Here is a 14,166-nt window from a genome sequence, read left to right on the forward strand (position 1 = left end):
GCACGAGTACGAGTTCCTGCACAACAAGACGACTCCAGATATAAGAATAACAGTGTCCCCAAGGAAGATCGGCATTCTGTTGGACTATGAAAACTCAAAATTGTCCTTTTTCAATGTGGACATTTCTCAGCACCTTTACACGTTCAGCTGTCAGCTCCATGGATTCGTGCATCCCTGTTTTTCTCTGGAAAAGCCTGGCCGTCTGAGGATACGTAATGGCATTGCAATGCCCACGCACGTCGCTTTCTATTAGACCGTTCTGGCCTGACTTCCTGTCATTGTGCGGTCCCTCCCCTCCCAGCCACTCAGCCCTCAGCCCGTGGGCCCAGGCACTGACGCACCACGCACCCGGCCCCTTCGGCTCCCGCTCTCCTCTGGCAGACGGGGGTGCTGACGCTCGTCTCGGCGGACCTGGGCTCTAGGCCCTCGCTGCTGCCCGTGTGATGTTCGGTGCGTCCCCATCAGGCCCAGCTGTCACCTGAGTGCTCTGCCAGCGTGAACCCAGAGGTCCTTCACGTGGTCAGGCCGGGCGGTCTATTTTTTTATAGGCAAAGTATCTGAATCTCCAAGGCCTCCAGAGCTCGGGCTGAGGGCGAGAGAATGGGAGGGAGGGATGCGACACCGGCGCTGTGTCACCAGCGGCCGGGAACAGACCTGCAAAGACGAGGGGCCGTCCACAAAGAGCAGGGAAGCCATGCGCCTTCCCCTCTCCTGTTTTCCCAGCACTGCCGGCGCTGTGCTGAGGGTCTCCCGCCGCACACTGTGACGCTGTTCCTGTCCTTCACCGAACCCACCTGCTCAGGCTTTGCAGTGCCCTCTGCCACGCCCGATTCCGTGAAGGCGGGTCGGGGTCTGTCTTGTTCATCGTCCAGTTCCCAAGGGCTACCCCGTCATGAACAGGTTCCCACCGCCTCTGGGATGAGTCCGTGTCCTCTCCGTCCAGCCACTGCCCGTGGGCATGCTCTCCCTGCTCTTCGGCTGAGGGACGGTGGGGCCCCCTCAAAACCAGCACAGGACACGCGGCCGGGAGACACCATGGAGGGGAGGCGGTAGGAAGGCACAGAAGGGCCCCTGCAGCTTGATGGCAAGATGGGGACACGGACTACTCCGCACTACCACATAGATGCACTTTCACTGCATCAACAACGGGCCGGGGAATGAACGAGGAACACACAGACGTGAGTGGCAGCTGATCCTAGAAACCGTCCCATAAAGAGACCATCCCATAAAGAGAACCAGGTTCGAAATCAGAAGATTTACAGTGGATCGCTAGTCTGTAGCTGCTTTGCCTTCAACCTTAGAAAAGTCCCACTATCTTGAAGCGCTCCTGTTTCCCTTTAAACAGAGAAAAAATAGTACTTGTTTCATAGGACAGGAAGATTCCCAGTGACCGTGAGAGGGCACGACAGTATAGGGCGCACAGCGAATGCATGGCAGCTTGTGAAGACAGCAGCCCACCGAGACCCAAGATGAGCTCTGGTGGGTGGTCTCCCACCGGCAGCTCTGGGACTTCTGGCCTCGCTGCTCTCGTGCCATCCTGCGACCACGGGACCCGGCCCCGCTGGCTGCATCCCCAGTTCTCCAGCCCCGGAGTCTGGCCGTCTCTCAGAGCTCTGCACTCAGCACCTCCCAGCTCGCAGAGCGAGTGACTCCGTCTGTGAGGCAATTCGCAGAGACCGTTCTGTGTCCTACCCTGTGGAGGCCTCTCAAAGCAGACATCACCTCATCACTTCGGGTTTTCTGTGAACTGAAAACGCCTTGGCTCTAGAATCTTCTGTTTTCTAGCACACTCGAAGTCCGACAGTGAACACCCCTCCTGTCTCCAACTCGGCCTGTGATGTGAGCAGCAGCTCAGATTCCTGACTTCACAGCCCACCTAGACGATATCGCAGCTCCTTAGTCTCACACGCGCATGCACACGCACACACATGCACACACACGCACACACACCTGCCAGCCACGCTGCATCACTGGCCTGAAATCAGGAAGGTACGGCCCGTGTGAGCACAGACGGTTCAGGTTACAGACACACGCTGTTCCAACCCTGTTCTCAGCTCCAGAGGCAGAAACTGCAGTAGGAAGTAGGACATCACAGATAAGGCAAGTGTGAACTCCGGACTCTAGCCGGCTTTATGAAATGTTTCGCGTGTAATACGGACATGTATAAATGATAAAAACTCGACACCTATATAAGGTCTGAGTGAAATTTTTATTTGATCAAGGAAAAAACAACTAAAATTGGCACTGAGCATTGACATTTAAAATTCACTTAATTTACACAAGGCATATGAACAACTTAAAGCATCATAATTACTCAGCGTAAAAAACTTTGGTTTAAACATGTTTCTTCTGCAAGAAGAAAAAATTAAGTGTAGAAAAGAACCAAACAAAACTTTTTTTTCTGTAAAATATTCCAGTTCCTAAAATATCACGAATAATCTGCTGAAACTAAATTTTAACAAGGGGCAGGATTTACCTCCAGGCCATGTTCACCTGCAACCCCGCTGATAAATCTGTTAAAAAAAACAAAACAAAAAGGATTTTTAGAACATCAGACAGTCGAGGCCACAATCCCTGACTGCAGTTAAAACAAAACATGTCAGTCTGTTCTTTCCCTACGTTCACCTGTCTCACTGTATAACCCTTGAGCAAATTATTAACAGAAGCTTTGGCTTCCCTCAACAAAGGGGAGTGAGAATATGTAAAAAAAAAAAAAACACAGAGGGCACCTGGGTGGCTCAGTTGGTTGAGCAACTGCCTTCGGCTCAGGTCATGATCCTGGAGTCTCAGGATCGAGTCCCACATCGGGCTCCCTGCTCAGCGGGGAGTCTGCTTCTCCCTCTGACCCTCTCCCCTCTCAAGATCTCTCTCTCTCTCTCTCTCTCTCGCAATAAAAAAAAAAAACAAAAACAAAAAAAAACCACAGAATCTTAGTGTCACTAACATGGGTTTAGTAATTCAGGATAGTCGGATTTGAAGGCACCTGAGATAGGACTAGAAAGTTGGTGAGAGACTTGGGATATAAAATGACACTGGTTGCTGATAAAATTAAATTGCCTTTTATTTGGAAACGTGTCTATTTAATAACTGACTTCCTACGGGTTCAGACAATGATATGCAATCACTTAGACACATTCAATAAAATATTTCAGAAGCACGTGCTGGGTGATCGGCATCAAGCAGAGCGGTTCCATGGACATCGAGGCCTTTTCTGCATCACTTCCCACCCTCCAGTATTTGTCAGAAGCAGAAGCTCCCGCAGCTCACATGCTGGCAGCTGCCCGCAGCGCGAGTCCCTCGGACACAGCCTTCCGCAACGCAGACTCTGCTGGTCTCCATACAAAGAGGCTCAGCTCCCAGAAAACTTGCTGGACTCCCTGAAGGCTGCACCACGGGAGAGGTCCTCCTTCCACTTTCCGGAGCGACTTCCACTTCCAGCCCCGCTCCCGTCAGTTCGCACTGGGAGAGATTTCGTGGATCCCCCTTCCCCCACACTTTCTAATCTAACAATTTACCGTTCCTATTTTACAGTCAGACGACTCGAAGTGCGTAGTTGCTGTTGGTAGATAAGTAGGTCTTGAATTTATTTTGCAAACAAGACCTGTTCTAGCTACCTTTTCCTTTAGGAGGCTAACAGCAGAGTCGGCTTGACTTCAAGGACTCTGTTTTCTTAGTCTCCAGAAGACCAAGTCCAGCTTTTAAAGCACGGTCCTCTAGCGTGTCAAGAACGACAGGAATGGTCATCGATCACTTTTAGGTGACTGATGACTTTTCAAGTTTTCAGAGATTTTTCTTCACTGCAATCCACAGTTAAGGAATCTAAATTCAAGATGAGAACTGGTGGTTTGGGAAGAAGACTCCATCCAGGGAGCAAGTCTCCTAGAAGGCACGTGACGATGAGCTGGGCACGATGCCCAGAGGCAGGAATGACGTCAGAGTAGCTCCAGCACAGGTGCTGCTGCCCTGCTTGCTTTCTGCTACTCCCAACCCCAGGAAACAATCGAGCCCCGTTCACCGATTCATTGCTTTTTCTTCATCTTCCCAGACTTTAACACTATCAGGTTCTCTGCTCTGTCTACTCAAATCCTGGCGGACTCAAACTGTCGTTGATCTGAATTGTGACAATTGAGCGACACAGTGCACAGCTCAGACAACAGGCAGCCATGCATGCAGAGCCCATAAAAAGGCTTTTGTATTATGAACTTGCATTCTCCTTTTGCGGTCTCCCTCATGCTCATTCCTAGGCCTAGATGTGGGCTTCAGAGATGCCCTTAAATTCCAAAAGACGGGTCTGAGTCAGGAATATAATCTACTTGCTAGGAAAGCACTCAGTCAACAAAACCTAGGTCTCCCAGTCACGCATTTTAAGAAAGGAACTTTGGTTTTTTAGAGATGGATTTCCTGAGTACATACACTGCTTCATGGTCAACCTGTCATCTCGTTCTGCCACTCAGAAAGCTTCCTACCCTCTGATTTCTTTTATACCCCAAACACCCACGTGATGAAGGAGGAAACAGGGAGAGAGAAAGAAAATAAGAGAAGTACTACCCGAAAGCAAGGCCAAACCTCCGAAGAAAGGCAGAAGATACTGGATAAGCAATGGACCGACCCGTTCTTGTCCCATCTAATCCCTACGTAGCTCAAAGTTCACTTCCTGGAAGCATTTCCCCCTAATTCCTCGCTCTCCCAGGCTGAGTTCAGTGCCACACACTCACCTCTTTTTGAGTGGCATATTGCAACCGGCAACCTGGGTCGGCTCCACTCGGCTGCACGCAAACCAGAGGCAGGAACTGTAGCTCCTCCCCTCCAAACCATCAGAACACGGCCGCGATGAGGTCTGCAGAGCTCATTTACCTGGAAAGAGGTCAAGAGACATCAAACTGTCTCCCAAATTAAATCTCTTCATCAGAAAGCAAAGCACTCTTAAATTATGTGTGCTGGGTGAGGAGAGGGAGATAACAAATATTCTCCGCCTTTCTGCAGTCCCCACATACCTAAGGGTCCACCACAGAATCCCACTAGGAACAGCGACTTCTGACCTGGCAGGAGGAGGGGGAGGAGGGGGGTGACAAGATCTGACGCGTGAGGAAGAGGTTTAGAATGCTTCCTTCCCATCACCACAAGACCTCACTAACGCTCACATTTAATATTTATTGCACTTGTGACTATTCTTAGGGAGCCCATGTTTTAAATGCTCTGAAACATCAATTCGGTTTTTATGTCTGGAGGCTGATGAGTAGAAGTGAAGGCCCTGACAGAGCCTGATCGATTGCACGGCACACCGCACCACGGCTCTCTGCTGGTCCGAGAATCTAAGACTTTCACAGAGAAAGGACATGCTGTAAGGTTAACGACAACCCCAGGGATGTATAAAGACCGCAGGTGATAACTTCTCAAAGGTCAAGTGTCTTTTAAAAATCATTTTATGGGAGAGATTTCCTCCCCCCTCCCCCCAAAAATTGTAGCCAAACTTTTTTATCAGACACAGGGTGAAAATCCAAATATATGGAGGCACCTCTTATTCTTGAAATCTCCTTTCCTAAAAAGTTGATGGTATTTTCAGACCCTAGGTTTCATTATTTTAAATTGGAATACTCTGGGGACACGTGGGTGGCCCAGTCGGTTGAGGGTCTGCCTTAGGCTCAGGTCATGATTTCTGGGTTGTGAGATCAAGCCCCATGTCAGGCTCCCTGCTCAGTGGGGAATCTGCTGCTCCCTCTCCCTCTGTGCTCTCTCGCTTTCCAGAAATAAATAAGTAAATATCTTTAAATCAGAAAACTATATTCCTAGGCCTTGAAAGAATGTCAAGCCAATCTCCCCAAAATAACTGCATATAACTCTACCAAGGATTTCTGTAAAATCAAAGGCATTTTTAAACACCAATTACCTACTCAGGTAATCATTATGAACTCAGCAGTGAGTACATTTCTGTGCAGTTACTAATCCACCGAAAAGTCTCAAGTTCTGGAAGTGAGAGAAGGGAGATGCGTGCAGACTGTAACGTGCTGCGGTCACTGGAGGAGAAGGTAAGAGCTGAACAGCCGGGGGAGTGAGTGGAATAGAAACCACCTAGAGCCTGTCCATGTCTAAACCCACCGAAGGGGTGGTCTTCTCTCCTCAGCCCTCTCTAGTAGTCTGAAGCGCTGTCTGCAGCACTATGCAAACCACCAGGAGGAAAGGAAAACAAAATGGAAGATGTGTTCCTTGTGCCTGGAATTATGCGGGCCCTGGAAATAAAAGACTGCTCCTTACTGCATTTTTAAGGTAGTATTTCTGCCCATGTCACCATCACTTGCAACAGCAACCATGTCTACATCATCTCAAGTTTCTTGGGAACATTTACGCAGAGCACTTGTTCTCAGGGCCTGGCTCTCGTGGAGGCCCAAGACCCTTTCAGAGGCTCAGTCAACTCGAAACTACTTTCATCATTAACACTGAGACAGTATTTGCTCTTTTCACTCTGATTCCATGAACATACAGAGTTTGACCAGACGCTACACTATGTGAGGACATTCATCACGGACAACAGTATATGCTTGGGTGTTCTGGTGATAAAAACGTTTCTCAGTTTTAACTTCTAATACTAAAAACAATATGTGTGTGTGTGTGTGTGTGTGTGCACGCACACGCATGTGTATGTTTATGTGTGTATATGTATGTCCCACATAAAATCTCTTTGGAATCCTCAGTAATTTTAAAGGAGGGTCCTGAGGCCAAAAAGTTTAGAAGTTCTTAATACAGAGCGTCCATGGCTTCCCCACGATGAAGGTCTAGTTGAGTGAGTTCCTCGGTAGTAAGAGTACACCCATGCTTTCCAGTACTTGCTAATGTACAAGCTGATCTGTAGAACTCTGAGGCGTACACACTTTCTTCATTTCCATTTCAAAATACGAGAGAGATGACGGGACAATGCCCAATACGGTTAAAGAGCGCGAGTACCAAATGCAGAGTTACCTAAGACAGCGGAGGCCTGACTGCAGGGCACCCACAGCGTCTCACCTGGACTTGGGGTGAACTTACAGGCTCACAGTGGCTGGTCCGATTCAGACGGCTTCCGAGGTAAGCATTTCCACGGGCTGTGACAGCATGTTCTCACAGCGAGAGCTGGGACTGTAAGTAGTTAGCTGGAAGTCTGGGGGGGGTGGGCACGCATCCCTGAAACTCAGGCCTCTAGGAAACGACAGAAGGCACCCGACGGACTCCTCTCCAGCTACACAGCATCTGTGATGTAAACAAATGGCTGCGCCTGGGTGGCTGAGTCGGCTGAGCCTCCCACTCTTGATTTCAGCTCAGGTCATGATCTCAGGGTCAGGCGATCGAGCCCCTCATGGGGCTCTGCAGGGAGTCCGCTTGAGATTTTTCTCTCTCCCCCTCTACACCCTCTAAGATAAATAAATAAATCTAGACACACACACACCCCCAAAAAAGGTAAACAAATGACACAGTTCTAACTCCTGAAACATACCGACTTTGCCTTTCTTGGATTCATTCTGCACGGAAAGGTCAATCCCCGTCTTCGCTCCCTTAAACAGACGGCTTAGCCATCCAAAAAAACAGTTCAGACGCGGAGGACAAAATGATGGCCTGCAGATGAAGAAATCTCGCTCCTGGTCGTGGCTCGGTCACTAACGAGCTCGGGGACTCTCCGCCCGCCTCCTCTCACTATGCTTCGATTTAAACTGAACCAAGGGCGACGACCCAGACGGCTGTTCCTCCTCCGACACCAGACGACGTTCCCGGCGGATTTAGGAAGCTTCAGAATGACCCGCCGGGCGTTTGCGTCTTCAGATTCCTGCAACAGGTGCCGCTGCCTCACGCGGGAGTCCCCGATTCGAACCGCCCGCTTCCGCACAGGCCCTCGCGTCACACCCCTTAAGCGACACGGGCCACCACGGATGTGGAACTCAGCTACTGCATGATCTTTCCTTCAGCCTTACTCCGGGCGTGTCTCTCCCTCCCACACACATCCCCACCGCAGCTCCGCGAACCACCCTGCTGGGGTTTTTTAGACGAGGTCGAGAAAGCTGGCGCGAGCTCGGAACGAGACCCAGCTCCGCGGAGACGCCGACCCCGCGGCAGATACGCCGACCGCTCACCTCTGCGCCGGTTCCCCGCCATGCCCCCTGAAGCCCGACACACCAGCCAGCCTGCCTACTAAGACACTGTTACCGCGCGCCCCGCGCCCCGCGCCCCGCGCCCCGCTGGTGGCCAGAGAGCAGCCTCACCGCACGCCACGGACGAACCCGCCCCTGCCGCGTAGATCGCGGGAACGCCTCCTCTCTCCTTCCGGTGGAAAGCAGCCCTTTCCGGTTTCCGGTCGTGGGGAGGAAGTCCCGCCCCGCGCAATAGCGCAACGCAGCGGGACGCGCTGACGCGACACAGATGCGCCCGCAGACGAGAGTCAGTGGCGGGGTAGGTGGGCCGTGGGACTCCTGGACTGAGGTCGCAGTTGCTGGGTCCCCGGTGGGGAGTGGGGAGAGGGCAGAGCAGTTCAGCGGGGGCTGGGAAAGCGGCTTGGAGACTCCCGTTTCCCCAAGAACTCGCTCCTTCCTCCCTGAGCGTCCTTCGGGGGATCGAGGCCCTTCCCTCGCCGGCTGCCGCGTATTTGACTCCGTTTCTGCGTTCCGATGATCTGCGCAGCCGCGTACCCTGCAGTCAGAATGGTTACGCTTACTGAGCATTAGCTGAGCGTCGTCTCGGAGCAGGAGCTCCTGAGCTTCGGTAATTCCTGCCGACCACTGTTGCCCACTCACGAGAGAGCATGAGTACCTCCATAGCTGTCAGCTGGACTAGGGACATAGCGCTGTTGCGGTTAGGAAGACAAATTACAGATCAAAACTGCCCTTGTTTTAGTTTCCGAGGGCTGTCGTAACGAAGCATCACAAACTGGGTGGCTTAAAACGACGCGTTTATTCTCTTACAGTTCTGGAACCAAGAAGTCCGGCATGAAGATGTCAGCAGGATCATGCTTCTGTCTGAAGCTGTGGGTAAAAAGGTTTTCGTGCCTCTTCCTGGTTTCTGGCGGTGACCAGCCATCCTAGGAATTCTTTAGCTTGTAGCTGCATCATTCGTATCTTAACTGTTCCAGCGGATGTTTTCTCTGTGTCTCTGTTTCTCTAAAAGGACAGAGTCCTCCGGGACAAAGGACCACTCTACTCCAGTGTAACCTGATCTTAACTAATTGTATTTGCAATGACAGTTTGCAGGTCAAGTCACGTTCTAAGTTTCTGGGAAGGACATGAATTGGGGGCAGGGGTGGGGTGACACTGGCTAGCCCCCTATAGCTGTCAAAGAGCTTGAGAAGTTGGCAAGCCAGAAGCTGAGGATTTGCTGTAGTTCGCAGGAATTCAAAATAGTTCAGTTGGAGCCAGGAAGTTTTTGTGGACATTTGAGCTATTGCCTTGATAGGTGGGTAGGATTTGGATGTGCCGTCATAGCTCACACCCAGCGTTCTGGGCAAACAAGCGTCACAGACAAGGTTGAACGTGAAGTAAGTTGGGTTAAAGCAGGAAGGATCTTGAATACAAGCCAAAGAGTTCGGACTCTCTTCTGTCTGTAAAATGAGAGTAAAAGTGTTTTGGCAGAGAAGTTGTGTTTTGAAGATTAATTAGTAACCTAGTCAAACCTGCTTTGTGTTACTTAGTCCATTTAAGAAGTCTCAAATCCTATTCTCTGAGCATATCCTGTTGTTTTTCATCCTGGTGTTTCTGCTCCTGCTGTCCCTTATTCCCGGAGTGCTGCCATCAAGGAGAGTTGTTCAACCCGTTTTATGTTTGCAACCCACTAATGCCAAAACCTGACCAACATAGCACAGGAAGAAAAAACTGCCAAACTCCCGTAAATACAAACCCCTAAAATAAAATATTAGCAGATTCCGTTGTTCCCTACATCTGGAACCAAAAAGGTTTTATCCTGGAAATGATACAACATTAGAAAGCCTGTTTCTATAAATCACTGTATTAATAGTTTAAATCTGTATGAGGGTTAAATCTGTATGATCATCTCAGTTGATAAAGTGTTTTTTGAAAATATTCAATATCTCCTTTGATTGAAAACACTTAGCAAAATGGGAATAGACAAATAGCAACTTGATAAAAGGCACTTGAAAGAAACTGATACTAAATTTCATACTTAATGATAAAGCAGTAGAAACATTCCACTAAACTCGGAAAGAAATCAGACTCTGATTTCTCTCAATGCTGAGTTGAATCTCAGAACAAGAGTGACACCTGGATGATTAAAGGGGGTACAAACAGGGCTTCTGTGTGAGGGATACTGGGGACAGCGCCTGGATGCCCGGTGTGAGGAGATGTTTTTTAAATGAATTCAAGACACTTGTGTAAACATAGGGGCATTAGGGAATGAGAGAAAGGAGACCCAGTTTGACAGCAGGGGCTTGCTGCCAATGTGCCAAAAGACTGCTCGGGCAAGTCACTTAAATGCTGTGTCCTGTGTCTGGTTTATTTTCTTATAAGTAGTTATCAAAAGAGTCACTTTATATTTGAAGCCATTCTCCAATCCAGTTCCAAAAGTGTAACAACTAAACTAGTAAATTCCTGAACTCAGTTCCTAAGATCTCAAAATGACTTTTCCTCTAGTTAAGGCAGTTTAAGGAGAGAATTAGGAGTTTGAACTTTACAGTTAAGCTGCCTGAGCTAAAAATCCTAGCTCTGCAACAGCTTAGCAGCTGTAACCTAGTCTAGTTAATGAGCTCGACCTGTGTAATAAGCAAAGCTACCCATATAAGCGTGTGACAGGGGGCTGGCATACACACTCTCGAATTGTTCATGAGTTCGGTCGTTACTATCAGAGGAGACACTTCTGAGTCGGTACAATGCTGTGGAGTGAAATGTGCCTTCTCCCCTGAAAATATGTATGTTTAGAAAACATTTTTCTTGGGGCACCTGGGTGGCTCAGTGGGTTAAAGCCTCTGCCTTCGGCTCAGGTCATGATCCCAGGGTCCTGGGATCGAGCCCTGCATCGGGCTCTCTGCTTAGCAGAGAGCCTGCTTCCTCCTCTCTCTACCTGCCTCTCTGCCTACTTGTGATCTCTGTTAAATAAATAAAATCTTAAAAAAAAAAACAAAACATTTTTCTTTAGTATAGTTGACAGTTCTACTTTGGCCTCAGGTGTACAATGTAGTGATTCACTTCCTCTGTAAAAAATATGTATGTGGTCTAAAAACTTGTAATTTTAAGCCCCAACTCTCAATGTGTTGGTATTTGGAGCCTGCTGGTAGGGAGCCTGCTTCCCGCCCCCCGCCTGCCCGCTTGTGATCTCTGTCTCTCTCTGTCAAATAAATAAATAAAATCTTAAAAAAAAAAAAAAAGTCAATAGATCTCTCTACTATTGTATCAAACTAAAGTATTGATAGGAGAAGTAAAAGCAGTGTAAAATATTTATGCCAGTGGACTTGCTCAGTTGAAGATAATGGAGGTGAGAGTCCAGGGAGACCGAGACAGCTAGAGTTTACAGGACAGTGTACCACTGAGGAGAGACCTGGGTAGGTCAATGTAGAAAGTGGGTTCACATGGACTGTTCACCAGAGTACTGATCGGCCCCTATGTGAGGAAACGTGATGCCAGAAAAAAAAACCACCTGAAAGAATTATGCAGAAAAAGTAGTGCCTATTCCCACCACCAAGACTGGAAAAACTTGTAAGTCATTAGGCATTGGGGAGAGTACTGAAAAAGTCTTGCTTCATTCGTGGGGAGTAAACACCCCTAACCTAAATACAGTTCTAGTCCCACCAGACAAATCTTAAAAATAAGACCAGAAAGGACTACATTCAAAATAATTACATCTTAGAACTATATCAATGCTCCAAAAATATTGTAGGAATACAAAAATATCCAGCAGTTAACAATGTAAAATTCACAATGTCTAACATCTCATCAATGATTACCAGGCATGCAAAAAAGAAAAAAAGATGCAGTCCAAATGGGGTGAATAATCATTGAAACCAACCCAGAACAAAGATACTAGAATTAGCAGAGAAGGACATTAAAAGTTATTAGAACTGTATGCCACAGATTCAAAAAGTTAAGTAGAGAAACGGAAGATCTAAAATCCCAATTTAACTTTTTGAGATGAAAAATACAGCATCTGACATGAGAAACTGGGTCGGATTCATAGCAGATTAGACATTGCAGAAGATTACTGAATTTGAAACATAGTAATAGAAACTATCCAAAATGGAATAGGAAATTTTGTTTTGAAATTTTGATACACACAGAGTATCAGTGACCTGTTAAATAACTTCAGGTGGCCTAATATACTTGTAATTTGAATCCCTAAAAGAGATAAGAGGGGAGGATATATTTGAAGAAATAATGACCAAGATTTTCCTAAACAGATGAGTCCTATAAATCTACAGACTGAAGCTCAGCAAACATCCAAGATCAGGAAACAGGAAAAAATATACCAGGCACATCATAATCAAAATTTTTTAAGCTAGTGAAAAAAATCTAAAAGCAATCGTGGGACCAGGGGGCGTTGCAGTATGAGGAGATATTACAGAAGAACAGAAGTAAAGATGATGGCAGATAACTTGGTGGAAACATTGCAAGTACGTATTAGAGCAACATCTTTAAAAAGGAAGCAAAACCAAACTGTCGAGTTAGAATGCTCTAGCAGTTCTCTTATTTCAGAAACAAGGTGAAATAAAGACTTTTTCAGACATGTTAAAGCTGAAAATTAATCAGCAGCATCCCCTCCCTACAAGAATTATTAAAGGAAGTCATTCAGGCACAAGGAAGAGGGCACCAGATGGAAACCTTGATGTACCGGAGAAATGAAGAGCACCAGCAGTGACAACCACACGTGCGTTTTTTCTCACACACAACCTGTCATTTTTTAGAAGAGCCAGGCTATTCTTACAACACTACAAAACTGGTAAAGTTAAGATATGATTTTTCTTGGTTTCTGCTTGGAATAAGATAAGGATCATTGCCTCCTGTGGTATCATCCCCTCCTTAACAAAACCATCTAGAAAGTCATTTCTTTGACTTTGTTAGTTAGTGACATCCACCCCCTCATGGACCTGGGGTATAAATAGTAGTGGAAGGCACATTTATTTTCTTAATCTTCTTTAGTTGTTTTAGTTAACTTGTTTCTGTGATGATGAAATGGACACATCTCCTCACTCCAAGATACAAATTTTAAAGTATTGGTTCACCAATGTTTCTGGGCCCACCGGTCTGTTCTGTTAGTCGTTTCATCTCATCTTGCACCAGCACCACACTGTCTTAATTGTTACAGCTCTATGGTAAGACTCTGTATCTGGTAAGATGAGTCCACACACCTTACTCTTCAAGACTGTCTTAGTCTTCTCAGCCCGTTGCTGCTCTGTACACATTTTAGAGTCTTAATAGTTTCTGCAAAATTAAGGTGAATATATGATTCATGAGTTGTATAATCCTCAAATAAGATTGGGGTCAAAATTTTCTGCTTAAACTACTTCTTAGGTGCAAGTAAATAGTATATGTGTTCTATATGCTTTATCTTAAGCTTGTCTCTTTCAAAATTTCACAGGGTTCTCAATTTCAGGTTCACATGGTTTTGTTTTGGTTTGTTTTTTTCCTCCTGAAATTTTTTCCTGAAATTTTAGTTTGGGTCACTTGTCACCTGTAAGTGTCTTCACTGTATGTTTGAGGGATGTTTTTCACTTCTGGTTGTTGTGACAGTTTTGCCTCTGTTCTTAATCCTGAAGAACAATCTGACAAATATAAACGTGGCCCAAAATACCTTGGGGTGGCATAGTTGTATAAGTCATTGAACCACTCAGGTGTAACCTGCACTTGCTCAGGTAAGACCCAGCTGTTCCCTGTGGAAACTGTCTCTAGTGAAACATGGCCAGAGTCTGCTTTATCAGCAAGTGGCGCTGACTCTGTCCTCTGGGGATTGCTGTGGGTCACTCCCCTCCCGTTGTTTCTCCTTCCAGTGACTTGACCAATAAAGCCTGGTGGATAATAAATAGTTAATGAGCTCTCAGTAAATGAGAACTGACTTACTAAACAGAAATGAAACGTACCTCTCAGACTCCAGGATCCTTACTCCTTTCAATCAAATCCTGAATATTCAAAATTAGAGCCTTCAGATGCTCTCCTACATGTGTGCAGACAAGATCCAGGATGATAATGAGTTCTCTATCCTCCAGGGACCTGA

General features: G+C 47.0%; 2 protein-coding genes, 1 long non-coding RNA gene and 1 other non-coding gene across 10 annotated transcripts in view; 2 read left to right on the forward strand and 2 right to left on the reverse strand.

Annotated features, from left to right (window-relative positions):
* The window catches only part of FSD2 (fibronectin type III and SPRY domain containing 2), a 54,223-nt gene extending 51,352 nt beyond the window's left edge, over window positions 1-2,871 (forward strand). For all 3 annotated transcript variants that reach the window (XM_059179890.1, XM_059179889.1, XM_059179891.1), the window contains exon 16: window positions 1-2,871. In XM_059179890.1, coding sequence (XP_059035873.1) covers window positions 1-253 — 253 coding nt within the window. In that variant the 3' untranslated portion in view covers window positions 254-2,871.
* Window positions 2,191-8,308, reverse strand: LOC131835543 (uncharacterized). Of its 3 annotated transcripts, none has more exons than XR_009355227.1 (5): window positions 8,226-8,308; window positions 7,466-7,792; window positions 7,021-7,221; window positions 4,716-4,854; window positions 2,191-2,513 (listed from the first exon to the last, which is right to left on the reverse strand). It is a non-coding gene; the product is annotated as an uncharacterized LOC131835543 (long non-coding RNA). The 3 variants fall into 3 exon arrangements; XR_009355228.1 differs by having other exon boundaries at window positions 8,097-8,243; XR_009355226.1 differs by lacking the exon at window positions 8,226-8,308 and having other exon boundaries at window positions 7,466-8,181.
* LOC131837787 (small Cajal body-specific RNA 15) lies at window positions 3,555-3,681 on the reverse strand. The gene has a single exon (XR_009356370.1). It is a non-coding gene; the product is annotated as a small Cajal body-specific RNA 15 (non-coding RNA).
* Window positions 8,182-14,166, forward strand: part of LOC131835542 (uncharacterized) — a 20,746-nt gene continuing 14,761 nt past the window's right edge. For 2 of the 3 annotated variants that reach the window (XM_059179892.1, XM_059179893.1), the window contains exons 1-2: window positions 8,182-8,721; window positions 8,924-8,987. In XM_059179892.1, the coding sequence (XP_059035875.1) occupies window positions 8,946-8,987 (42 nt within the window). In that variant the 5' untranslated portion in view covers window positions 8,182-8,721; window positions 8,924-8,945. The remainder of the gene's footprint in view (window positions 8,722-8,923; window positions 8,988-14,166) is intronic. The other variant, XM_059179894.1, reaches the window with a different exon arrangement.

The sequence above is a fragment of the Mustela lutreola genome, chromosome 7 (genome assembly GCF_030435805.1).
Source record: "Mustela lutreola isolate mMusLut2 chromosome 7, mMusLut2.pri, whole genome shotgun sequence".
NCBI lineage: Eukaryota > Metazoa > Chordata > Mammalia > Carnivora > Mustelidae > Mustela > Mustela lutreola.